The sequence below is a fragment of the Canis lupus genome, chromosome 32 (genome assembly GCF_011100685.1).
Source record: "Canis lupus familiaris isolate Mischka breed German Shepherd chromosome 32, alternate assembly UU_Cfam_GSD_1.0, whole genome shotgun sequence".
In the NCBI taxonomy this organism is placed as follows: domain Eukaryota; kingdom Metazoa; phylum Chordata; class Mammalia; order Carnivora; family Canidae; genus Canis; species Canis lupus.
In genome coordinates, this window is record NC_049253.1 from 35,835,778 (window position 1) to 35,861,747 (window position 25,970).

Consider the following 25,970-nt stretch of genomic DNA (forward strand, 5'->3'; position numbering starts at 1 on the left):
TTTAACCTTGCCAATCACAGACTTCCTGTAAGTGCACTGCAGTTATTTGGAATCTTTTCTGGGTTGGCGTTGGCATTCTTTTACTAGATTACATTTATGCATTAGTACCATCTGTGCCTGCTGTACCTTCTGTGAGTTAGCCCTGGCCAAATGACTGGCATTTATCTGGAAGGAGAGAAGGAGAGAGAGGGAGGGAAGGAGAGAGAAAGGAAGAGAAAAAGGAAAGATGGTGGGGGGAGGGGAGCGAGAGGGAGAGATCCAAGGGCATTTATTTTACTCTGTTGGCACAAGTGGAGTTTTGGAAAGGAGACACATCAGTGAGCATAAAATATTTGCAGCTGGTGTCCCTGACTTCAGCCCTTATAAAGTTAACTATTCATCTGCTTTCTCTTAAAAAACAAAATATAATAGTTATTTACTTTTAGCCTGGATATGCAAAAGAAGTTAAAAACCAAGCATTTAAATAAGGAAATATAACAAAGCACATTTGCAAAATTTTCAACTTGAGAAAAATTATGTACAATTTGAATATGTGTGCACTTATATGACAGTGAATATACATAATGTGAGTTTGGTTTTGTTGTGTAGATTTGGTAGACTGCTTGAATTGGACTCTATTTTGGTAAATGTGTTGAAATGTAGACTTAAGAATATTACAATCATGTAGGAAAAGTATGGCTCTATATTCAACATATAATCAGGAGATAGAATTTATTCTGTAGAATCTTCATGAGATTATGTTATCAACTACAGTTGACCTTCAAACAATATGAATTTGAACTGCATGGTCCTCTTATTAATAACATTTTCATTACCCTAGCTTACTTTATTGTAAGAATACAACATATAATACATATAGCATACAAGATATGTGTTGACTATTTTTGCTATCTGTGAGGCTTCCAGTCAGTAGTACATTGTTAGTAGTTAAGCTTTTGGAGAGTTGAAAGTTATACGTGGATTTTCAACCGTGGGGGGGCAGTGCATGGCAACGCCCCTAACCTCTGTGTTCTTCCAGTGAGAGTCAACTATATGTGGTATTACAGAATAGATCAGCAACTCCCATACCTAAAACATAATCTGGAAGTGTTAGTGGAAGTAAATAACTCTCTAATCAGTAAAATAAATGTTCAGAGAGTTCCAGCTCATACTATTATCCATTTTTATCTTATGCTTCTTTTTAGTGGGTTTGATTATCGGGTTTCCTTACCAGTGATACATTAGAAACAGGACAGTAGAATTGGGACAGAGAGGCTACAAAAGGGATACAACACAGTAATGAGACGTCAGCATTGCAAGGAAGAGAATGAGAGGACTGATAGACCCAAGACTTAGACCAACACGCCATTGGGGGGAGGGGTGTCATATAAAGGAAGAAAGAGCTTCACGTTCCCCATTATACCCTGAGGACATTACTGACAACATCCTGGTATAATAACCAATATTCATTATTACAGTTTTATCTTGAGAATGTGTGCTGACAACTCCACGTAGGAAGGTGAAAGTGTGAATATACATTCTCAAAGAGAGTTCCATCCAAAATGGAAAATCTATAAAGTTTTAGAACTTACTGTAGTTAGTCTACACTCTCACATACTGTCTTGTCTTGTGTTTTCAGTTCTAGAGATCTGAGACACTTTTTGTGGTCTCAAATAGGAAAGTCTCATATAAGTTCCCCTAATATATTTTATGTTCCTTTTCATAATGTTCTTGAGACTTAATTTATAATGTATTTAATTTCTGTGTTTACAGTGGATTTAAGTTTCATGAAAATGGGCTTTTTTTCCCTTCATTTTAATTCTGTAATATTTTGTTATCTCTAATGTAGTTTATTTTTTTTAAGATTTTATTTACTTATTTGAGAGAGAGGGAGCCTGAGTTGGAGGAGCAGAGGGAGAGGGACAAGTAGAGCCAAACGGGCTTAATCATGACCTGAGCTGAAACCAAGAGTTGAATATTTTTTTTTTTTTTAAGAGTTGAATATTTAACTGAGACACCCAGACACCCCTATCTCTAATGTAGTTTAAAAGATATTTAAGTTATATTAAGTTATATTAAGATATTAAGTTATATTAGTGCGATAGTGTTTATGATTATGAATGTTGGAAGCTGACTCCGATAGTTCCAAATCCAGGAGCTGCCATTTAATTGGGATGGAATTTTGAGTCAGTGATTTGCCTTCTCCAAACATCAATTTCCTCATCAATAAATTCAGAATATTAATACCTGCCACATCGGACCATTGTGATGACTAAGTACTTATTAAGTCCTCAGAAAAGCACTTGGTATACATAGTAAGGACTAAATTGTGTAATGGTTAGAATTATTGCTGCTGTTGTCAGGAAATTATAAATTATGTACATGTGGAGTAGCTAGGGTCTTTACATTTTTATCTTTGATGACCACATCTGCTAGCCCAGTGGTGGTTACCTATGTTTACCAGGTGATAGGCAATAGGGGAGAAGATCCCCTATTAGGGTCAACCAAAATGGCAGGAACAGAATAGAGGCTGGGGAAACCAGTAGCTCCTTTGCCTCCTACTCTCAATTAAAAGGGTACTTACTTATTTCACTCTGAATTATTTATTTCTCAACTACTACATACAGTTAAGATTTTGTTGGATTCTGTTAGAATCTATTTGGGTTAGGACAGCAATATATCTGAAATAGAATTTTGAGTTAATTTTTGAAATGTCAAATATTTTCTTGGCTACATGTCTTATAAAAATATATATTAACCAATAGCCATTTCTTTTGTACATGCCATCATTATAACATTAAAAGGAACTGACTAGGTTGATAAATATAATAATCATCATAAGTATGTATAGAAATATAACCACAATTTAAAAATTTATAGTAAGATTTTTATATTTTCAAAATAAATTAATAAATGTTTATTTAAACATAAATCTTCCATAATATTCCTAACTTAATTATTACTGGGGTATATGGGAATTTTCAATTTTTGTTTATCTCAAATTTACCTTATCACTGAATTCTACAAATTATGATATTTCAGCTGATTTTAAAATCCTATAAATAATAATTGTCTATTGTGGTAAAACACGTATAACATAGATTTACAACTTTAGCCATTTTTAAGTACACAACTCAGTAGCTTTAATTACATTGGCATTGTTGTGCAGTCATCACTAGAACTTTATCATCATCCCTATCAAATAATAACTACCCCCTTTCTCATTTCCCTAGCCCCTGGTAACCATCATTTTATTTTCTGTCTCTGTGAAATTGACTGTCTTAGGTAAAACATAAAAGACGAATCATATAACATTTGTCCTTATTTTACCTAACATAATGTTTTCAAAGTTCATTCATATTGTAGCATGTATCAGAATTTCATTGTTTTTAAGCCTGAATAATATTTCATTGCATGCATATGCCATATTCTCTTTAGCCATTCATCTGTCACTGGACTTTTTGGATGTTGCATTTGGCTATTGTGAAAAATGCCACTATCAACACAAGTGTAGGATAAGACTGTACAGTCGGTACCTGTTTGAGTCCCTCCTTTCAGTTCTTGGGGGTATACACTCAGAAGTGGAATTGCTGGGTCATCTGATAATCCTGTTTAATTTTCGAGAAATCACCATTCTGTCTTCCACAGTGCACGGTTTTACCTATCCCCTAGCAATGTGTGAGAATTCCAATTCTCTACATCTTCTCCAACACTTGTTATATTGTATTCATTTATTCATCTATTTTTTGACAGTAGCTATCCTAATGGATGTAAAGTGGGATAACGAAAAGCTTTTTTTTAGTGTCTACTTTTCTTATTATTTTTCCATTTGTAAACAGGTAGTATATACTTCCAGCTCAGCATTTTGCTTGGCATTGGAATACAAAGATAAAAGACTTATATGATAAATTATGGTAACCTCATAGCAGCTTTCCCATATAAGAAACATAGTTGGATTTCTTAGTTCATTTAAAAATATCTACAGACATATTATGTTCAGCTGTCTCCACATTTGATGAAATTGATTTGTTTTTAAAATAAAATAGTTACTTTCACATGCAAGTCTTTACAGATCTTTATAAATTCTCATTTTCCTTTCTAAGCTTGAAATCAAATCTCTTAATTTGCTTCAATATGGCAACCATCTCACTTCTCGTTCAGCTCACATAAGCTAACACAACCTTCAAGACAGGAAGCTGACATGTGGTTTGTAAAATAATAAGGTTAGAACTCAAACCTTACTTCTAACATCAAGTTAGACACATTTCTCGTCTCATCAACAACATGGTACAATAAACTCATAGACATGATTGGGATTGCTGTGTTTTGGTAAGTTAAATATTTTGGTTAACTGAATTTTCTCAAAAACATGCCAAAGAACATACGAATCTTAAATGAATTATTAATTCTTACAGAAATTGGATTCAGAATCTCATTCACAAATATTGGCTGATTCATTCGATGCATATTAATCACTATTAATTCAGCACATCCTTCGCAATCTTGAAAGTTTTCCAAAGCCATCATTTTGAATAAATTTTTAGTATGCAGTTCTCCCAACATAAAGAACCCTAAGACATTGAAGTGATTGTTTAAGAACACACTGATTGGTGGAAGATTGTTTCTTTTTTTTGTTTGTTTTTTTTTTTTTTTTTTTGGAAGATTGTTTCTAAGGTCATATTTTTTTAGGTATAATTTGTCTTCTCCCCATAAAAGTGAAAAGCAGCAACAAAGGAAAAATACTTTAGAATTTCTTCTTGTCTTGAGAACAGCTGAATGATGTTAAATTGTTTTGGTCAGACTTCAGTTGCTTAGTGCTTACTTTTTCATAGACATCACCTCTGTGATAATGCAGTTAAGTGGATAGATAGAAATTGCTACACTAAGATAACTCATTGGTTGCTGCTAATTTTTATTCACTGGCTGACTTATACAGGTGTTATTTTTAATACTGCTCAATACAAAATGACCTCAAGTCACACAAAAGTAAGGATTCTCATGATATAATCCTTTTAAAAATATGTGAATAAATTTTGTAGAACCTGAACAACGGGCTATTAACTGTGGAAATTTTAAGTCCTGAAAGTTAGTATGATTACGGCAAAGAGATTTATGTTTCTGTTAGTTCTCAGTCTCAGTAACCTGCATGGTTCGCAATTACTGTAAGGTAGCTTTTGAACCATTATTTAAGCCTGGAATTCAGATTATAGCATTTCCATATGCTCTATTTTAAAAGTATGTTAAATTGTATATTTAAAGCTAGAAGTACCAAAAAATCCACATAAAAATATGTTTTCTTCATTATCAAAAGCTTCAGTGCCATCGTCATTTGAGAAAAAAAAAAACCCCAGTGAATATAATTTAAGTCTGTAAAACAGACTTATAATAGCACTAAATAGAATGAACATCTGGTTTCCTTTTTGCAAGGTGCATTGATGTTGTCAGAAGAGGATAAAAATGCTCATACAGTTGTCCATGTTGGGGTTTGCCAATACAAGAATATTTTATTCATTCAATCTTCTCTAAGTTGCAAAGATAGGTGTTGACTTTGATGAAAAAATACAATGATATATATTTAGAATGACCAATCTTTCACATTTAAATCTAAAAATGTGCTGCTGCAGTTGGATTTTTCTCAGGGATGCCATTCAAGCAACACATTACATTGTCATCTCACATAGCCTTTCTATCTGTGATGATAGGATGCCAGGTTAAAGTATGACAGCTTGGCACAGCTTTTATTATGGCATTGTACTGATGCATGACTACCTCTCTTTTGTTTCAGTCAAAGAGATATTTTAAAGGGGCACGGTCTTGAAAGTGAATTTTCATTGTCGTGTTTAAAAAGTCTACCAGAGGCTGAATTTAAAGAAAGCAAGTTTAATGAACACTAGATTTTTTGCAATTGCAAGAGACAGTTTCTTGCCTTTTCCTTTCATGTTTTCTGACTCTAAAGAATGTTCTGTGCTTCAGTCCTAACATGGAATGAATAACTTTCTAATACCTTCTGACCAAAGGAAGAGCAACTCCAACAATGAATTGAAGATTAAAGACATTCTCATTGATTTTAAATAAGATGTATTAGTTGAAATTGATTTATCAAGATGTATTTATTCTTTTAAAGAATATTTTCAGTCTTTTTAAGCCCAAATCTTTACTTGTTGATAGCCCAGTATTAATTAAATCCTAACTTTTCATATTTGTCAGCAAATGCCAGTGATACTGAGATTGTTTTAAAATATGTGTTTTGGAAAATCTGCATGAATTGGGTTATATTGTTTTCAAATTCAATGATGTTAATAACTAAAAAATGCAGAATAATCCCTCCTTGATGAATAACTTAGCCTCTGTAATTTTATTAACACATGTAGAGATAGCAAGTAGTATGCCACTTGTGTGAAGAAATATCATGTGTCTTCAAATATTGATTTCTTTGACAGGGAATAACTGAGAGATAAAGGAAAATAAATGCCCAGCAAATCAGTGAATTAACCAGGCATTGATTTAATGTTTCACTACTTCATGATATGCTTGCAGGTGGTTAGGTTGCTCGAAACGACTACTTCCTGCTTGTCAAACATGTGATGATTTAGATCTAAGAATCATAATGGACTTAGAATATATGCTTTTATCTCTATCTTCTCTTTTGGTGGTTTTGGGCATGAAACAGACCTCACTTTCTACCATCTGCTCTCCATTTAAAATTGACATCAAGTTCAGTTCCTCTCTGATGCCTACTTGTTTCCCAGCTTAGAACAATTCTATCCTGTAGTTCAGCCATCTCCCTGTTAGGCCTACCCATTGGGTTGGCATACAGAAAATGGGGCAACTATGATGACTTGAATGTTCATGTCTCAAAATAAGCCAGGAAGACTTTTGCCCATGGAGTGATGGCCACTATTGTTTAATTACAAGTCGGTTAGCAAAAATTGAAGTACAGTTTTAAAGTTTTGTGTTCCTATGTTTAGATAAGTGAACCATCCTATTTTATTTTATAGCTAGCTTGCTAATCATTTCTATTGTTAGTTTGAACTATCTCAATGTTTGTATGGTTCTCGATATCAGTTATATATTTCAGAGAGATAGTGGCTGCGTAGATCAAATTTAATATTTCAAATCTGGTAGATATTAAGTCAGCAAATATTGTTAAGCACTTAAACTGTAGGGTGAACACTCTTCTAGGCATTTGCAAAATGATTGGAAACAACATCATGGAACTTGCAGTCTGAGGAAAGAAGATGAATGGGGGTATCGCCTGGGTGGCTCAGTGCACCTTTGGCTCAGGGTATGATTGTGGGGTCCTGGGTTCAAGTCCAACATCAGGCTCCCCAAGGGGAGGCTGCTTCTCCCTCTGCCTATGTCTCTGCCTCTGTATGTGTCTCTCATGAATGAATTCATTTATCTTTTTTTTTTTTAAAAAAGGAAAGACCATGAAGCTTAAAGAAATACTTAGATTTATTTATTAAAAATAAATTAGCAGGGCTGTTGTAATGCTGAACAAACTTTGCTATCATCCAGAGTCTTTATTTTGTGTAGTAGAATAAGATATTGGGCTAATATTATTTTTGGCTTAGAAAATCATTTTGTCATAGAATATCAGAATTTATTTTTCTAAGCTAACTGAAAATTGACTCTATATTCACTTTAGTATATCTATATATCTTATCTATCTGTTTATCTAGCTATCTATCCATCTATCATCTATCATCTATCATCTGTTTTGTGCAAACACTAGATCCAATATTTGTAGATAGACTAAACTCCAGGTTCTAGTCCTGGGATTTATGTTGAATAATTACATATAGACAGTCAAATGGAGATTAAAAATCAAAACCAATTACTTTTTGTTATTTGACTCTTTAATGTACATATCTTCAGCTTTTTTGAGTTCTCTGGACCAAGAAGCAAACTGTCCTTTGTATGTAGAAGTAATTTATTACACACAAGTAAGTTATTAGTAGTTGGAAACACTATGACATCAAGTCATATTTGCTTACTTACTTGAATGCATCTGTATGCTTTTAATGGGTGTAAATGTTTAAACTTTGTAAGTTTATTCTTTCTGTTTGGGAAATTATGTTGGATTATGTTGGATATATTATATATATAATATTATATATTATAACCAATAACAATATAATAATATATATAATATATAATATTATATATATAATAATAATATAATATATAATATTATATATAAATTATGTTGGATATATCTCTGAGATGGTTTAATATTTCTACAGTTCTTTCAAGAGTCAGTCTAACTTGTTAGTCAGTATGTTATTTAGACTAGGAATGCTTGTATTGAGTAAGAGGCAGAATTAATTCCTATTTAGCTTCTTTTCAAACTATGAGTAAGGGATTCCCATTAAATGCATTGTATTGTAACTAATCTGTGAATTGACATCACGGGTTACAGTGCTATCTACCTTTGCAATATAAATCCCTGTGGCTATATTTGAAAAGTGTCAGCACATAGAAGCAGGGAGACTTCATGCTCTTATCAGCCTAATTTCAATATATACAATTTAAGGTGCCACTTGAAGTTTTGTTCTCCTTGGTATAAATTTAGCAATAAATGTAGTCATTTGGCTGCTGTGCTGGCAGTCTAGAATGTAGAGGTATAATGTGAAGAATTTTAATCCACATTACTTATGTGTTATAGAAAGGCATATATCATTTCATATCATACATCTAAATATTAGTCTCTAAGAAGCAAAATTAAATCATGACTTTGGGGATTTGGATGTCTTCTCATTAGATATAAAACTTCAGCTGTTTAAAATTGTTTTTCCAAAATGTGATAAAAATAAATAAAGCATAGATTTGTTGCTCAAAAGTTTAATATATACATATGTCTTTTATTAAGACTGAATGCCAGGAATGAGTTCACTTAATACTTGCCATGCAAAAGAAGAATGTTTCACAGTAACTGATTTTCCAGATAAAGTGATAAGCAGATTTTTTCATAAAATTTTTTTGTTTATAATCTTCAAGAGAGTAATCTGTAATTGTCCTTCACAGTGAAGCTTTGAAAACTGTACATTTCTATAAAGTATCTTTAATTGACATTATCCATACACTATCAATTTAAAAACCTAAAGTGAAGTTTTCAGTAATTGGTTTTCTTTGAAAAATCCTTAGTTTCATGTTAGCTGAGAATTTAACCATCTGACAAATGACCCAAAGAACTGTGAATTCTTCTAAATAGAGCTAATAAAAATTTGTTTGAATCAAGTGCAAGCTGAAATCATCAACATATTTTTAGTTATTAATTTTCAAGTGGGACAACATATACTATTTCAGGGTCACAAAAGTGAGGATTTAATTCTCAGAAATTTAAGGTACCTAGAGACACATCACTGCATCCCTAGAGTCATATACATTAGGAAAATCTCTCAGTGAATGTTTTTCAGTGCTAATGTATATAATACGTATTTGAGATTTCTCTTAAATGTGCCAAAGGCAGTTTGATAAGCCAAATGACTTTCTCAATGCCTTATTTCTAGGAAAAATTAAGCAAATTACTTGTAAAAGTTTTGCTCTGTGATAGTAACATAAAATTTTAACTCTAGAAATACTCTAGTGAAAATTAGTATTTTCATGCAGCATTCTTCCACACTGAATAAATTAATTTATTCTCTTTCTCATGTAATTAAATAATAGTGGTGTAGTATAGCTTTCATTTGGATTTTTTAAAAAAAATTTCCTAAATGTGTAATTCAAATATGGATTGAGTTTTAAATTAGCCATTGTTTGATATAATAGTGAGAATTTGAGCTCTTTATTGTGATATATTGTCTGTTAATTGTGGGTATGTAAGAGGGGGAGGGAGGATATTTTGGTACAAAGTTCTTAAGAACTTTGAAAAGTGACTCATTTAACAGTTTAACTCAATCTACTGTAAAAGAGATGAGAGGGATCCAGATGTTAACTTTGTATAATTAGTAACTTTGCTTTTAAAAAGGAGGATTTGTAATAGTTCCCTTTACAAGGCTTTGCATGATAGGGTCTCTGCTTCATCTCTGACCTCATCTAACAGTTTCTCTGTTGCTCAATCTGTACCTGCCACCTATATTGCTTCTCTATAGATATTCCAAAGACGCTTTCATCCCAGGGTCTTTGTGCTTGGTTTCTCTAACAGGATTATCCTTCCCCGGGTAGTCACTGTTTCATCTACTGCCTTTGAATCTCTGCTCAAGAGCTACCTTGAACACTTTTTTTTATACAGTTACAACTCCTCCAGCACTGGTCTCCCAACACACACTCATATATACTGCTACTTTGTACCCCCTTACTCTGATTCAGATTTGCCTTTTTTCTTTTAGCAGGGATTATTCATAAGTGGTGTTGTGCACTTTCTAGTGCATCACATCAATTGTTCTACCATCAGGTATGTCAATATAGATCAGAGAAAAGCAGGTGGCAAATGCCTGATCCGTCATGTTAGTTATTACATATTTTTGACATGGCTTATGTTAATGTTTCATAAATTTATTTTATTTTGGCAGAATATGTCCCAGACTCATCTTTTTTTAATTTTTTTTCCCAGACTCATCTTTTACATTTTCTGTTTTAAAACTGGATTAAACTATTCAACTCCAAAGGACACTAGATGTTTTTACTAGATAATGGTATTTAGAGAACACATTTTGGATATTAGGGGTGCTAATTATTATTGGGCTGTCATTACTTCTAAGCATTTCAACACATAAGGCTAGAAAATTCAATAGTTTTGAAAAAATCATGAGTTTATGGTATATTTTCAATTCTAACTTAGCATTAAGAAATTTTCCTGAATATTTAAATTTATACTTGCATCACCTTTCTCTTACATGAAAAGTCTTGGCCTTAACAATACTAAAGTACTTATTTGCTCTAATCTATTATATAAATAGCTACAAAATAATAATAAAATAGTAAAATGAAGTTTAATGAATGAAATAAAACATTTCTTTGCTGCTCTATTTATCCTGGATTATATTCTATTGTTGATATACAGGCCAAATACTGGTTTAGTCACTTGAAATAATATTTTTTTCTGAGTGTAGTTGTGTATCCAATTCATTTGTTTAGGTTTCTTTCCAGTTATTACATCTATATGTTTTGTTTCTATTTGTTCTGTCCATTCTTTATTCTGTTTCTCCTCTGCCCTCTTTTGGGTTAACAGTAATTTTTTTGTAATCCATTTCATGTTCTCTTTCTTCACTATATTTTTCTACTATTTTTTGTGATTGCTCTAGAGATAAATATACTGTTTTAACTTTTCACAATTTGCTATCAAGTAATATAGTAGTTTAAGAACAATATATAAACATTATAGTACTTGATCCCCATTTCCTCTAACTTTGTATGCTTTTATTTTCATATATTTTAATCCTACATATGTTAGGAATTCAATAACATATTTTTGCTTTAAGTAATCGTATTGTAATAAAGAAATTTAATTTCTTTTGTATTTTTGTACTTCCTGTTTATTCACATATTTACTCCTCTGTTTCCTTATTTCTTCCTACAACTCTAGGCTTCCATATAATGTCTTTTCCTTTGGTTTCAAGAGTTTTTGGACTTGTTATTGTTGAGGTCTATTGTAGATAAAATTATGTGAAGTTTTGCATATCTTAAATGGTTTTACTTTGCCTACATCTTTTCTTTTTAATTTTTAAAATCTAGTTAGTTAATATATATAGTAAGGCTGGTCTCAAGTGTAGAATTTAGTGATTCATTACTTACATACAACACCCGGTCCTCATCACAAGTACCCTCCTTAATACAGATTACCCATTTAGCCTACCACCTTCCCTTCATCAACCCTCAGTTTGTTGTCTCTAGTTCAGGGTCTCTTATGGTTGGCCTCCTTCTCTCCCCCCCCCCCTTCCTCTGTGTTCAACTGTTTTGTTTCTTAAATTCCACATATGAATGAAATCATACGGTATTTGCCTTTCTCTGTCTTATTTCACTTAGCATAATACACTTTAGCCCCTTCCACATTTTGCAGATTATTTTACCTACATTCTTAATGGATATTTTCTCTGGATATGGAAATTTAGGTTGACTTCCGTTCCTCAACCCCAGTTAGAATTTTGAGGGGAGTTCCATTGTGTTTTGTCCTTCACTGTTGCTGATGGAAAGTTGGCTGTCCTGCTTGTGTTTTCTCTATATATAATCTCTGGGGAAGGTAGGAGGAACAGAGAGGTATGTTTTTATGATATCCTTTGGTTTTCATAACTTTTATTAGGTGTTTCTTGATGCAGTTTTCTGTGTACTTATTCTGCTTGAGGGTTACTAAGTTTCTTTGATCTGTAGGTTTACAACTTTCATCAATTTAAGGATGTTCTCAGCCATTACTTTTTCAAGGTTTTCTTCTACATTATTTCTCCTTTTCTTCTGGAACACCAATTTTTCATTAAGCTGTTAGATATGGTCCTCCAAGTCTTAGATTCTCTTTAATTATTTTTTTTTTCAGTTTGAACAATTTCTATTCCGCTACCTTCAAGTTCAATGAGATTTTCTTCTACTATGTCATCTATGTTTACATTAATCTAAAACATTTTTTAAAAGTTTTATTTGAGAGAGAGTGCATGCACAGAGGGAGGAAGGGGCAGATGTAGAGGGAGATAAAACCTCAAACAGGCTCCACAATCAGCTTAAGACTGTGCTGAGTGCGGAGACTGATGCAGGGCTTGATCTCACAACACTGAGATCATGACCTGAGCTGAAAGAGTTCAGATGCTCAACTGACTGCACCACCCAGGTGTCCCAAAATACATTATTCTGATACTACATTTTCCTCTCTAGTTTTTCCATTTCATTATTTATAGTTTCTCCTGAAATTTACTATATTTTTATGCATGCTACCTATATCTTTCTCACTAGACTTTCTAATATTTTTATCATAGTTATTTTAAAGTTTGTATCTATTAACTACAGATTTACCCAAACTAACTGTTTCCCATTGATTATGGGCCATATTTTCCTGCTTCTGTGTGTGTACCACAATTTGTTATTATGTGCTGCGAATTGTACATAAAAATAGAGACTAGATAATATTTACCTGTAGAAACATTTATCACTACGTCTGGCATGTTGCCAATCTGTAGCTGAGCTGGATCACAGTTTGTTGCCTTCTTAGTTATTTTTAGTTCACTACTGGCTTTAAACATTTGAGGGCAGTGTCAGGGATTTCTTTTCATCAGAGCTCTCTCTCTCTCTCTCTGCTATACAGCCCACCTGTGAGATTTTTGGATTGCAGGGGGGTTTTCTTTGCTCTCCAGCTGCTAGGATCCCATCTCCTCACTCACACCTTCTGCCACTTTTGTAGCTTGAGAGACAAGCTTCCATCTTAATTCCTGCCGCCAGCCTTTGACCAATGCCTTGCATTGTCAGAGGCCTCATGAACCTTGGAGGGATTTTTCTCAGTTCTCCTATTTCCAAGTTTCATCAGTCTGCTGCTTTATCATTGTAAAAGGACCTGGGTCCCTCAGAATTATTTTTCTCATTTCTCTTATTCTCCAAACCTAAAGCAAACTGTTTACTTTCCCTTGGGGAAAGTCCTTTTGGAGAGGGAAATAATTCTCTTCCTTCCTGACTTCTTCCCAGCTTTCAGTTGACTATCTCTTTGTTCTCAGGGAAAACCTCGTGTATAATGAGGGGTCTCTCTCAGCTTTTTTGTCATGTCCTCAGTTTTGGGCAGCATTCTGACTTGCTCATAGTGAAGGCTGTTTTAGTTTGTAGGAGTTTCTTTTCTATTAAATATTTTTAATGTAAAATAGTTATTATTGCATTTGATAGCACATAACAAGATCTATTCAAAGATCTCATTTACATCCTTTTCCATTCCCACCTTGCACCTGTTAATAACTATTTTTATTTTTAAGGCAAATACTAGCTTTTGATTTCCATTTGAAAATATAAGTATTCCATTATCTATCTGTATCTCATAGTTTACTCATCTTGTCCATTACTAATGGATATTTGGATTGTTTCAGTCTTTTGTTATATACCCATAATGCTACACTGTGCATGTATGGAATTTATATACTGTTTTTCTGTAGCTTTAAGTTATATTTTTAAGTAGATTTTTCTTTTTTCTTTTTTTTTTACTGTTGATTTAAGACTTAAGATACAATTAGTACTCTAATCGAGATTAGGAAAAGGGAAATTATTTCTACACTACTTATGATGTTCCCACCTAAAAGGATGTACAGAGTTCTGATTTTACATATATGATTCTTTTGGGTACCTTTTCCCCATTACAATCCATCATGAGGCTCAAGAAGGAACTGCCAACAATGTTTTTGGAAAAACTACCAAAATTGTATGTCTGTCTGTCTATCTTACAAGTAATAATCTTGAAAGGTCAATTTCATATATTATTATTATGAGGTATGGATTGCATATTTTATTAGCTTCCAACTATATTCCCGAATCTTAAGAAAAACTAGTGGGAGAACTGAATATTTGCAAAGTAAATGTTAACAGTATGTGTAGAGTCATTAAAATTTTGCAGATGCTATAATAGAATAAAAAGGGGAAAAAAACCATTTGAAAGTAAATTTCTCAAGTAAACTCAGCACTTCACTTCATGACATCTACTGAATATCCATGTGGTATGTGGTCTCTCCTGTAAAATGGGGCATATATAGGTTGAGCTTTCATTACAAAAGAGTATGTGGAATTTATATTTCAGCTCAGAATCTTGCACTTTTAGTTTGAGCAGAGGATACTACAGATTATCTCATATATATGTGTGTGTGTGTATATATATAATCTCATATATATATTACCTCATATATATATATTCTATATCTCATATATAGATAGATCTCTGTCACATATATATGAGAGAGAAAGATAATAGTTTGTGCCCTCTCTTCAGTCTTGCATCTTCAGTTGCTGCAGAAAATCTCCATCCAAAGAGCCTATTGTTTCCTCAAGTTGACATTCTTACCTGATAAGCAGGATTTCTTGGACCTCTAGAATTGTTTTGTGTCTGTTTCTATATGCATGGGTGCTTTGTATACAATTTGAAATTTGAATCACTGTTTAAAGTTGCACAAAACATGAAGGTTTAGTAAATTCTTTTTAGAAATGGAGATACAAATAAATCAGCTATCTGTGTTTGAAAAGTCTAAACTAAAGTGCAGTTGTATGCTTCAGCTTGTCAATGGATATTTATGAGGTGAGCATAATACTGTAACAGTTATAGCAGTGAAATATATCCTGTGCAGATAGCTAGTAAAGGAGTTCACTAACGTTAATGCCAGCAGAATTTTAATGCTCAAGAGATGGGAAACATGGCACTTGCTCTGGCTAACACTACTGTTCCTGGCTACAGTGAAAATGAATGGGTGAAATCAGTTTTCAAAGATTGCAGCAGAGTTGGTGGTCTATATACGTAACCAACAGCAAATATATCAGTTTCTACTGTTATCTTGTTTTCATCTCTCATTTTGTTAAGTGCAAAGTAGTAACAGCACCAGGCAATTTTATTTTGAGCATCAATTTCCCATTTCTACTTATGATGAGACCCAAGAGAAGGAAGGTATTGCCAACAAGGATTTCTGGAGAAATATCAGTGAACTTCTTACTCCAATAGATACTTGTTAAATGCCTGAAAGTCCCTCAGTGAAGCTAAAGCTGACAGATTCCAATTGTGAATTTAGACTTTGTTACGACCAAAATTTTATTTGTGTTTTATCCTGGGTACATTTTGTTCCTTCTTAGGTGGAGAGAAAGTGGGTAATGGAGTAAAGCTTCTGCACAGAGCTCTGCTCTAAGAGAGGAGTTGGTATGCTAAGACATTTCAAGTTTATAAAAAATGAATTGTATTGTACTTATTTTTTTTTAGAAGCCAAAACAAAGTAAAGTTTTGCAGTTTTTAGACTTAGGGTATTTACTTATAGGAGAACTTCTGGGATTTTATGAAGAATATTATAGTTTTAATATGCCTGCATGTATAAACTTCAAGTTCATATTAATTATGTAAGTTACCTCAGATTAAGTCATATTAATCCTCATTTGACATCAGCTGTCTGCAGAGTACTTCATTAAGTCCCATCAGAATAAGAAAAGGCAACAAAGAAGGGAAGTAGACCTGAGATTATCTTTTTGTATAAGGTAGAAGTTGAGATAATTTATTTGTTGGGGGGTTTTGAAGGTTTAACTGAATATGGAGCCTTCATAAATAAGAAAGTTGAGATTTAAGAAAGAAGTATGTATATTAGTTTACATTTACTTATAGCTGGTCTACTTCTAAAGAAAAAAACCTATCATAAAATTTCAGAATAAAAAATAAATAATTATGGGCTGAAGTCAAGATAGGGCTATACCAGAAAGTGAACACTAAGGGCAGCAAAACTTCTAGTACATCATATGCCTGAGCTTTTTGAAACCCAAATCACAAAGAGAAGGGCTGAGTCATGGCTGCCATTATAGAATATAAAGGAAGTGCATAAACTTAACGGAAGTGACAAGCTTTTTTCTAGCTGGCACTTAATCTTAAGAATTGATCCTTTAATATCTGTGTCCTCAGTAGCAATTTTCCAAAATAAAAAATTCTTTATATGACCAGAAGTCATCTGGGCTCTTCATATGACCACAGGTTGAGGAAATGGTGTCGTAGATCTAGATGTAGGAAGGCACTTCTAAGTTCAGGTATGTAAAGAAACCAAGTTCGGGTATGTAAATAGTTTATTGGTGACCTGCCCTTAACATAGGCAGGAATATCTTGAATAATAGTTATCAAAATACATTTTTAATGGAAACATAAACAAAATCTTTTAGTGAATTACAGTTTTAAAGGTAGGTGAGATTGTGTTCTTTGAGCCAAATGAGCATTGAGAGGCTGCATTGTGCCTGCTCATTCCCATCCTGTGTACCTTACCAGCCACGGTAACCCCCCGAGGCACCTTGTAGAACCCAGGGGTCTTCAGGGACTTCATTGTGTGGAAAACTCAACCTAGAGAACTAGATGGCTAGCATTTCACTTAGAACTTACCTCTTCAAGATAGTTTTGCCAACTGATCTGGAGAGAAATGATTCCAAAGTTACCATTATTAGTGCCTGAGGTATGAATCTGTTACATTGAATGGAGAAATATATGTCCTAGCTACTAGGGAAATGGTTAGAAAGATTGATGTGGTATGAAAATTGAAGAGCTCCCTATATTTTTATGTAAATCAATCCCAGTATGCATAGCACTTGAGATGGGCTGTGTGTACACATGTGAGCACACACACATGCATTTTTAAAAGTTACGTTGCTGTTTGTGACCTGAACAAGTGCTTGAACAGGCATTTCATGGAAACTCTTAGAGCTGTGTATCATAAGAATGAAAATGCTAACTAGGTTGTAAGATATTTTGGTCATTGGTTTGTGTCATACCCATGTACTCTTGAGTAGAATTGCTTTGGATGGGCTCAACCAGGATGTTAAATGAATATAATCCAGAGACAAGTAAACAGATTCAACTATGGAAACATGGAATGCTGAAACACTTTGGCACAGTGGTTGTTGGAGGTTACCCTAAGAGTAAGAGTAATTGGCAGATTCCTCTAGGAATAATACTCCTCTAGGAATAATACTCCTCTGGTGGAGTACTGAGTAAAAATTCCCTATTCTAGCCAATAGTTTTCTTTTTTTCTTAATTACTCCATTTTTATCCTTTCATCTTTAGGGCTGTTCTCTTCCAGTTTCTATTTTCTTCTAGCCTTTCCCATGGCTATATTTTTCTCCTTGGTAATCCTTTTTCTCTTTCAAACTTACACTTCTGTCTTCCTATTTTTGAGGTCTAGTCATTATGTATTTATTTATTTATATGTTCATCATCCATCCATTTGTTCCTAAGTGAGTATTTATTATCAGTTTGCTCTGTTAGACACTGCGATGACATTGTAGAGGAGGTATGGATAATGGGTACCTATTTTTTATTGAGAGTTTACTAAGTGCAAGGTAGTATTCTAAGTGCCCTCTGCATATTAATTGATACAATCTTTATAGCAGTCCTAAGAATGGGTCCGATTTTTATTTCTTATTGTACTGATCAGGAAACTGAGGCACACAGGATATAAATGAGTTGCCCACAGTCACACAGTTAACAAGTGGCAAAGCTGCGTTACATACCTTGGGCTGTGGAAACCTTAGACTTAATCACTGTTACCTTTCTTTTTAGATATTCAAGCAGACAATTACTACATAATGTGGTTTGGCTATAATGGAAATGCTATGGGAATTTTGAGGGAAAGAGCCCCTTGACTGGGAGAACAGGGTAATGTTTAACAGAGAAAGTAACTCTTGAACATAACTCCTCCAGGTTACCATCTGTTAGAGTTCTATAAAATAAAAATACACCCCCACATGATCAACTCTTGATAAAAAGTGAAAAATATCGAGTCCTTGATTAGGAGGGGGAAAGGTTATTTGTTTTTATTTTTATTTTTTTGTTAATGAACGTGTGTTAAAACACAGGATGATATGTTGATTTAACAGTTTTTTTTAGACATTTGACAGCTGATGATCAGTACTTAATCCCAAACTTTGGAAGAGTGGAAATAAGGACCTCAGAGTTAAAATCAGTAGGGTCCTCTTCATTTGAGTTTCTATGTCTATAATTAAATGACACCAAATGAAATGAAAAATAATTAGGTCTGGCATAATTTAGGCATTGAAGTGATTTTAAGAATTCAGGTGAACTATGAATCTCATTTTTTTAAACTATCTAATTGCTTAAAGTATATGAATCAGAGTCACTAAGATTAATCTGATGTGTAGAACAAAAGTGATCAGAGAAGAGGCCCTCTATCCAGATCTAGTTAATTAGCGATGACACTCAAGTAAAAGTAGAGATTCATGATAACTTTTTTTCAAAATTATGCAGAAGAGAGAAAATTTTTACTTTTTTGGTCCATTAAATACACAACAAAGAGGTGCAATTAATTCATATCCTTGTTGCCATAATAAAATTCTTCATGTATTTGTTGGTTTCTCAAAAGACTTCAGAAGATAGTATTTTTGATGTTCATTCTATTCTAGTCAGATCTATTTCTTATTGTATATATAGTTACACTATTGTGGCTTAGAAGCATTGTTTTATTGCTCTGTTCAAATATTTATTAATCATGTCATTTTTCCTACCTGTTCCCCCCTTGAAAAATTAGAAAGGGGATATGAAATAAAAATAACATTTTTAATGTTTCCATGGCTTTTGGTGTCATACTTAGCTAATCTGGAGAAAAGCATCTTTTTACTTAATAGTCATTTTAAAGATCTTGTTTGAAAGTTCAAGACAATACAAAAATATAGTCTGAGTGCATGACCTGAGACCATTGCATTACCATGGAATTTCAACCTCATTCTCATATCTTCTCTCTGCTTTTCTCAAACTCCCTTTTGCACAGATATTATTTGTAGATATCAGGTATGAAGTAAGTAATAAAATTGACAATTATGATAGTAATGTTGCCTCCAGAATTATTTAGAAGATACATAATTTGGTGAATGTGTCTGCCTTTAGCCAAAAGTTAATGGAAACTAGTTTGCTTTTTGGCTTTTCTCCTTCTTCATTAATTTCTGAAATATCTACTTTTATTTAGCAGACATTTTTGAGAAGAAGATGGACCAAAATCCTGTTTTGATGTTCCAGTCTTTCTTCTCCAACAATATTTGTTGTTCTTTTTTAATATTATCCTGTATTTGATATTTAAAACAAACATATTATTCACATTTAGAGAGAAATAAAGAGAAGTTCTAAAATCTGAAGTTAGAGAGCACATATTATGACAAATAGGAAAGTCTCAATAAGATGATAATCCTTACCCTAAACTAGAAAGTGGTATGTGAGCTTTTGGCCTGTTGAGAAATCTGAATGTGATTTGTGTGGTACAGGGTATCAGCAGGGTCATACTAAGGAGAGGGAAAGAGGCGATCCTTTACCAATAATTGAAAACTTTGTTTTCAAATAATTCTTGGATTATTTACAATTACATATGAAACAATGTGTCTCCCTAGCTTTTCTTGAAGTGCTACGGAATTAGAATGCCAAAGTCTCTTTGAAAATGTGGAATGAAAATAAATAGTTACAATTTGGAGAGGACACGTAATGATGATGTGTAGTTGTGCACAGGGAAATGGTCAACAACAGAGGACTATTTTTCTAAGTCTTTTAAAGAAGCCTATTATAAAATGGAATCACAAAGAGATGGCATCTCTTCCCTTTCTCCCTGACTCCTTATCCTCAGCCTCTTAATACTTCTCAAGTACATTTCTCATGTATGCATTTTAGAAGCACCAGTTTTATATCAGTTTTAAAAGCACCAGATTGCATAAAGGAGTGCTTTCATTTAAATCCATTATAGAAGGAAACATAGGGTTTGGCTTTGATATTTTTATTGCTAAGATAGTAATGCTGTACTTTAAATAGCAATAACATAGTTCTATTTTACATAGCTTTTTTTGCACTCTAATTTTACCATACCATTGTAGATGAACTTGGTATGGAAAAGATCTGAATGAACCACCATGCTTTGATCTGAGGAGGATAAATATGACTTCATGGTTTATCTTAACATTGACCTGTTCTTGAGTAATTGTTTATTATTGTGGTAGTAAAACTAGGTATTCTTATGCTTTTATAATTGCTTTAATATTTCAATATTGATTTTTTTTTTCTTTTCTAGGGCCGGTGCATAAACTTCTCCCGAGTTCCATCTCAGTAAAAGGAAAGCAGGAAGACCAAGGAGGTATGAAGATACATCTTCACACTGCTGATTTCCAACCAAATGAAAAAAAAAAATAGTAATAAGTACATTTCAGAAGATTTTGGAAGAACAGCTTTATTCTTCTCAGTCAGGAAATGTTTTCTCTGCCTTCTGCTTTGCTTGCACCAAACATTTTTAAATACTTGTTCTGCCATCTACACAAGAATTGATGAAACCCAGTGGTAGCTCATGATTCATGACATTGAAAATAAAGACTAATGTTAATCTACATGCTATGTTTTATATAAGCAAGTTTGTTGGAATGTGGAGAGGAGGAAAAAGCAACAGCATGAAGATGATATCAAAACGGGGACCATAGAACAACTGGCCGTGATGGATCTGTAATGGAGAGAGGAGTCTTTTACAAGGAGACATGGCACTTGTGTTTTCACATCACAAGATTGTTAGCTACAGGCAGGGTATGAAATTTCCCACCAGCCAAGCAGATACAGGTCCATTGCCTTATAACTATGTCAGATTACAAAATCCTCCCAAGTCCCTATCACAGTGTGCCTTACAGGAAGCCTCTGACTGGGCAATCTTGTCATTCTAACACTGAAAAGTGCACACGCATGACAAAATGTAGACAGGACGCCTCAAGGTATTGGTAGCAAGCAAGATTTTGCCCTTTAGTGTTTGAAAACACCTTTCTTTCACTATGCACTTGGGAAAAGAAGAAAATTAATAGAGCATTATTCCATAGGAAGACGGCCTCTAACCAGGGATCTTAAGTGGAGTTTAAGGGACTTGTGCTTTGAGAACTTATCCCTGGGATGGTAGATTTATCCCCACTCTCAATGTTTAGGGTGTAGTAGTGCATAAAGCATTAATATCTGTAAACATACCGGGACTTAGTTTTGCTTTTAATTTAAAGGAAGCAGTAACCACAAAGCTTCTGCTCAGGGTTTTTCCTTCCTCCAAGTCTCCAAGGGCTCTTCAGCGTCACAAGCCAGCAACTCTCTTTGCATGAAAATTTCAAAGTTTAATTAATATAATTAAAGGCAACAGCAAGCAGCAGCCTGTGAAGATTTTGCTCATCTTTTTTATGTCTTTTGACATTGAATGACCTATTACTGTATGCGCATTACTTGGATTTTGAGGGGCACTCTTACCTTGGTGATGATTCAGTAGAGAAAGAAAAAGACCTCCTCTCATCAATTTATAAATTAAATTTTCAGGAGGGTCCGCCACCTCAAAACATCGAAATGTATGTATTATAATTCTTTAGAAAACCCACCATCGTGTCACGTCGACGATGCCAAATTATGTTAGCGTGAGTGGAAACACTATGGGGGAGGGAGGAGGCAGCAGCTGAAGAAAAAAGCTCAAATGATCTAGTCACTTTCGATACTGTACTTCAGATGCGAAATGGATATTCGACTCGAAACCTGACAAAGCGCGCCTGCTTTGATGTGAACTGGGATAGACAATGACCAGTGGCTGGGTCAGTGGGATGTCTCTCTGCGAGCACAAAGGCTTATCAAATGACACTAAAAATAAGTTCAACAACCATCACATTGGAAGGGAGAAGGCGAACGTTTCATGTTTGGCGGGCATGTAAGTGCACAGGATGGAAAGAGCGATTTGGAACATCCCAGTGTAATTACCCCCATTGTGCTCTTAATGGAAATTTCAGAGGACGGGAGTGATTCTGTTGGTTGGTGTCCAGATTTGTGACACTGATCCAAGAAGCCTTACTCACACACACAAATATATATATTTGTATATATATATATGCATATTGTCTAGCTTGAATCTTTTGCTCAAGTTTATTTATGTCACTGGCTGGCTGGATCCAAAGTCATGTGTCTGCATACTCAGAAATAAAATTTTACCTGTGCCTCTGCTACCATTTTATTGTAAGCCCACATACACTCAAGCTTTGTTTGGCTAAATATATAATTGTCCTGATTAGTTTCAGGACGGAATGATACCCAGTTCTAAGATGTCGCTTAATGTTCACAAATGATACTATTGGCATTAAAAATCCATGTCTACAAGTGTGACTTGGAAGCCTGATATACGCCCAATGAGTTCTTCTCATAGACCTTTGTTCTAGCTTTGCATCTGGCACAGCACTTATTGTTGTCTTCTTAAATTTTGGTGCTTCTTTTCTGGTCTGTGCACACCCATAAATGATATTTAAGAGCACCAAAGATTCTACAGAAGCTAAGGCTGTTTCTTTGGTAGTCACTTGGAATTTGTCTACTATCATGGCATTTGTATTTTGCTACATGAACAATGAAAGTAGACTTCTGTCTTTAGAGGACAAAATAGCTTTCTGTAGATTGTAACATAAATAGGTTTCCAGTTCTAATACCACTATGAAGAGTTCTCAGTGAAGAGGGAGAGGCAACGGTTTATATGTACACTAAAAAAGTACCATTCATAAAGTTCAAAGATAGACGGAATTTCATTGCACTTAAGGACATGAAACCAGATCTATGCTCTTTTCTCTCATTTTGCCATCTAGCATGTAGAAGAATCTTCTTTGAAAGGGAGCTGTTTACTCACCAAAGAACTAAATAAAAAACCTCTATATCTCCTAAACAGGAAAATAAAAGGTTAGAATAAAAGCCATTTCTATAAGTTTAATAACATTTTTAATATTTTATAGAGAGAAATAGTTCCTATTTAATTTTTTGGACCTAATGTCAGTCAAGATCTACTTTCTATGTATAAACAAGTAAGTCTTTATCCATAATCCATTTGTGTTGCATAAGGTTGCAACAACAATTAAGTGGGAAATGATTCCTAACTTATGTGTCTACTCTGCCTGGAAAGAAAGTTTTGAAGGCATCTATATATATTTCATAACAATGTCTGTTCTTTATGGATTTGATCCATAAATATTTATCTATCTGAAAACTTTGATACTTGGAATGTTTTCCTTAAAGCATTTGGTGCTCCAAGAAAAAACATTTGGTGCTAAGAGTTGCAGCACTGATGCCTTTCCCCAAGTTAATTCTATTTTAAAAATTTATATTTCCTTCCCAATGAGATGCAGAGTAAAAATTGAGACCCTCCATTAAGTAGGGAGCAGCATCTGTCACCTATAGATAATTCTTATTTTGGCAGAAATACAGAAGGCTTAAGCCTTCTATATTTCAAATTGTTTGAGAAATGATTTGATTATATTCTCCCTCAGATCTTTATTTGAACCATTTTAAATCATAAATTATTTAATATTTGTTTTTCTAATAAATCCTTACTGGATATAAGATCTGGGTGTCTCTGAAGTTAATAACTTTATTATCTAAATATCACTGACCATTGTTTACTGCTCAGAAGCAATTTATTAATTTATTTCTAAAAACACTGTCTATATTATGGCCAAAAGGTATCTAAAACATGTTTTGATTCATCAGTTTCTATACATCATCTTTGAATTTAAGAGAACAAAATATAATTAGGTCACATTTATAAGCATTGTAAAGCACTGTAACCCTCTTCTATGACAAAGCCTGTCACGTTTACTAGGTTTCGGACAGCTCTACTTTAGGAAGTTTATTAGTGTTATATTACTAAAAAAAAATTTGGTGGGTATGTAATTCAGGAGAGAAATATATACATTCTTTAAATATGAAAGGAAATATATAATGTAGAATCAGAATAAGTGGTGTATCTGTCATATATTTAAGAAAAGAAAGACAGATGAGGCTAGACAATGTCTATTCGCTGATAATGAAGTTGAGTACAGCCATGTATTCTAGTTTTGGGGTTAGATTAATATTTTTCTTGGAGAATTTCTATGGCATATTTCTAAGAACACTTCAATTTCGGTATATTCCTACACTTTCTAGGGTATAATTCAGTCAAATTAAGCAAAGGAAAATAATCGTGAGAACTCATAATGCAGCAAACCCTGGGCTGTTTTTTTCTAAAATATATTTTTGTGCGGTTCTGCCAAAAGAAAACGATGATAAAAAAACCTACACAGTAGAACATGCAAGTTTATATTAAAATGTGCTTATTTAGATTACTTTACAAGACCTATATTAAGGTAATGTATGTGTTTGAGAGAGAGTCAGTATGACATGCTACACATCATCTTCGCTTAGGAAACAGGCGATGAATGGCTTAGCCCATAGAGCTCGCCACAACTAACTTGCTGAAATTGAACTGATGAGCTTCTCAACCATAGACTAGAGATGGACAGGAGATGTCTCAAGGTCCTTCCAGCAGGGACAATATTTCTGTGAATATAGTCATATTGGAAGTTTTAGTATTTATGTATCTCATATTTTTAATGACTGGCCTCATTTGGAGAGCACAGCAATATTAGCTCCGTAAACTGCCATTTAGTTACCAAAAAGACATTGAACCATAGTACATAATTTTATAATTGTTCATAATAGAGTAATTTCTCAGTTAATTTATTACAATTAGAATTTGTCAAAGAGGCAACTGATAATAAAATTTATATTTGATGAAATCTTTGAAACGAGTAAAAAGTATTGGGAAGTATATCTATCTGTGTATTTTACTCTGACTTTACAGTCATACCAAGTTCTCAAAGGCATATTTAAATATGTATAGACATTGTTACAATATATTTATGCTACCGATTTTAATGATGTACTTTTTACACTGCAGAAAGTTACATTATTAAGCTTTTCTTTCCTTAGTGAAAATTGGAAAACAATCTTAATTGACAATAACTGCTATGTTCCCCATAGGAAGTATTAAATGGAAAACATTTTACTCACTAATTTGAATAATACTTAGGATATGCAGTATATTAGAATTGCTAAACTTTGACAAAATTACCACTGTTTTGTTGTAGGAGAAAACTATGGAACTAAGAATTTAAAAAGGATGCTTAACGTCTCCTTAATTGCTATAAAGTTATGTTTTGGGTGAATTGTATTTGCAAGATTGTAAATGTCAGTGGTTAATCCAAAATAAATTGTAAACGTTATTAATATGTACATTTAAGTAGATCTCAATTTGTTTAGGAACATTAGTTAATCTTGTAGAATATATATATTATCCAAAAGGTAATGCCCAAAAGGCAAGGTGATTGAACAATGTAGATGCAAAACAAAGGAACAGAGAGCTTCCAAAGTCTTAGATAATAGAAAAAGGAAATTGTTACATCATGTGCTAAATTAGAAGCGAATGTAAATCTCTAGCCATGCTTTTGTACTCCACCATCTGATTTGTGGAAGTAACTGGGGAAAGAAAAACTCATAAAATAAGATTGACTAGTTCTACCAGATGACACCTGTA

The 25,970-nt window shown here is 33.5% G+C and overlaps 1 protein-coding gene across 2 annotated transcripts in view; it reads left to right on the top strand.

Moving 5' to 3' along the window:
* Positions 1–25,669, top strand: part of ANTXR2 (ANTXR cell adhesion molecule 2) — a 159,942-nt gene extending 134,273 nt beyond the window's left edge. For both annotated transcript variants that reach the window (XM_038582324.1, XM_038582325.1), the window contains exon 17: positions 20,658–25,669. In XM_038582324.1, coding sequence (XP_038438252.1) covers positions 20,658–20,696 — 39 coding nt within the window. In that variant the 3' untranslated portion in view covers positions 20,697–25,669. The remainder of the gene's footprint in view (positions 1–20,657) is intronic.
* Positions 25,670–25,970: the final 301 nt, after the last annotated feature.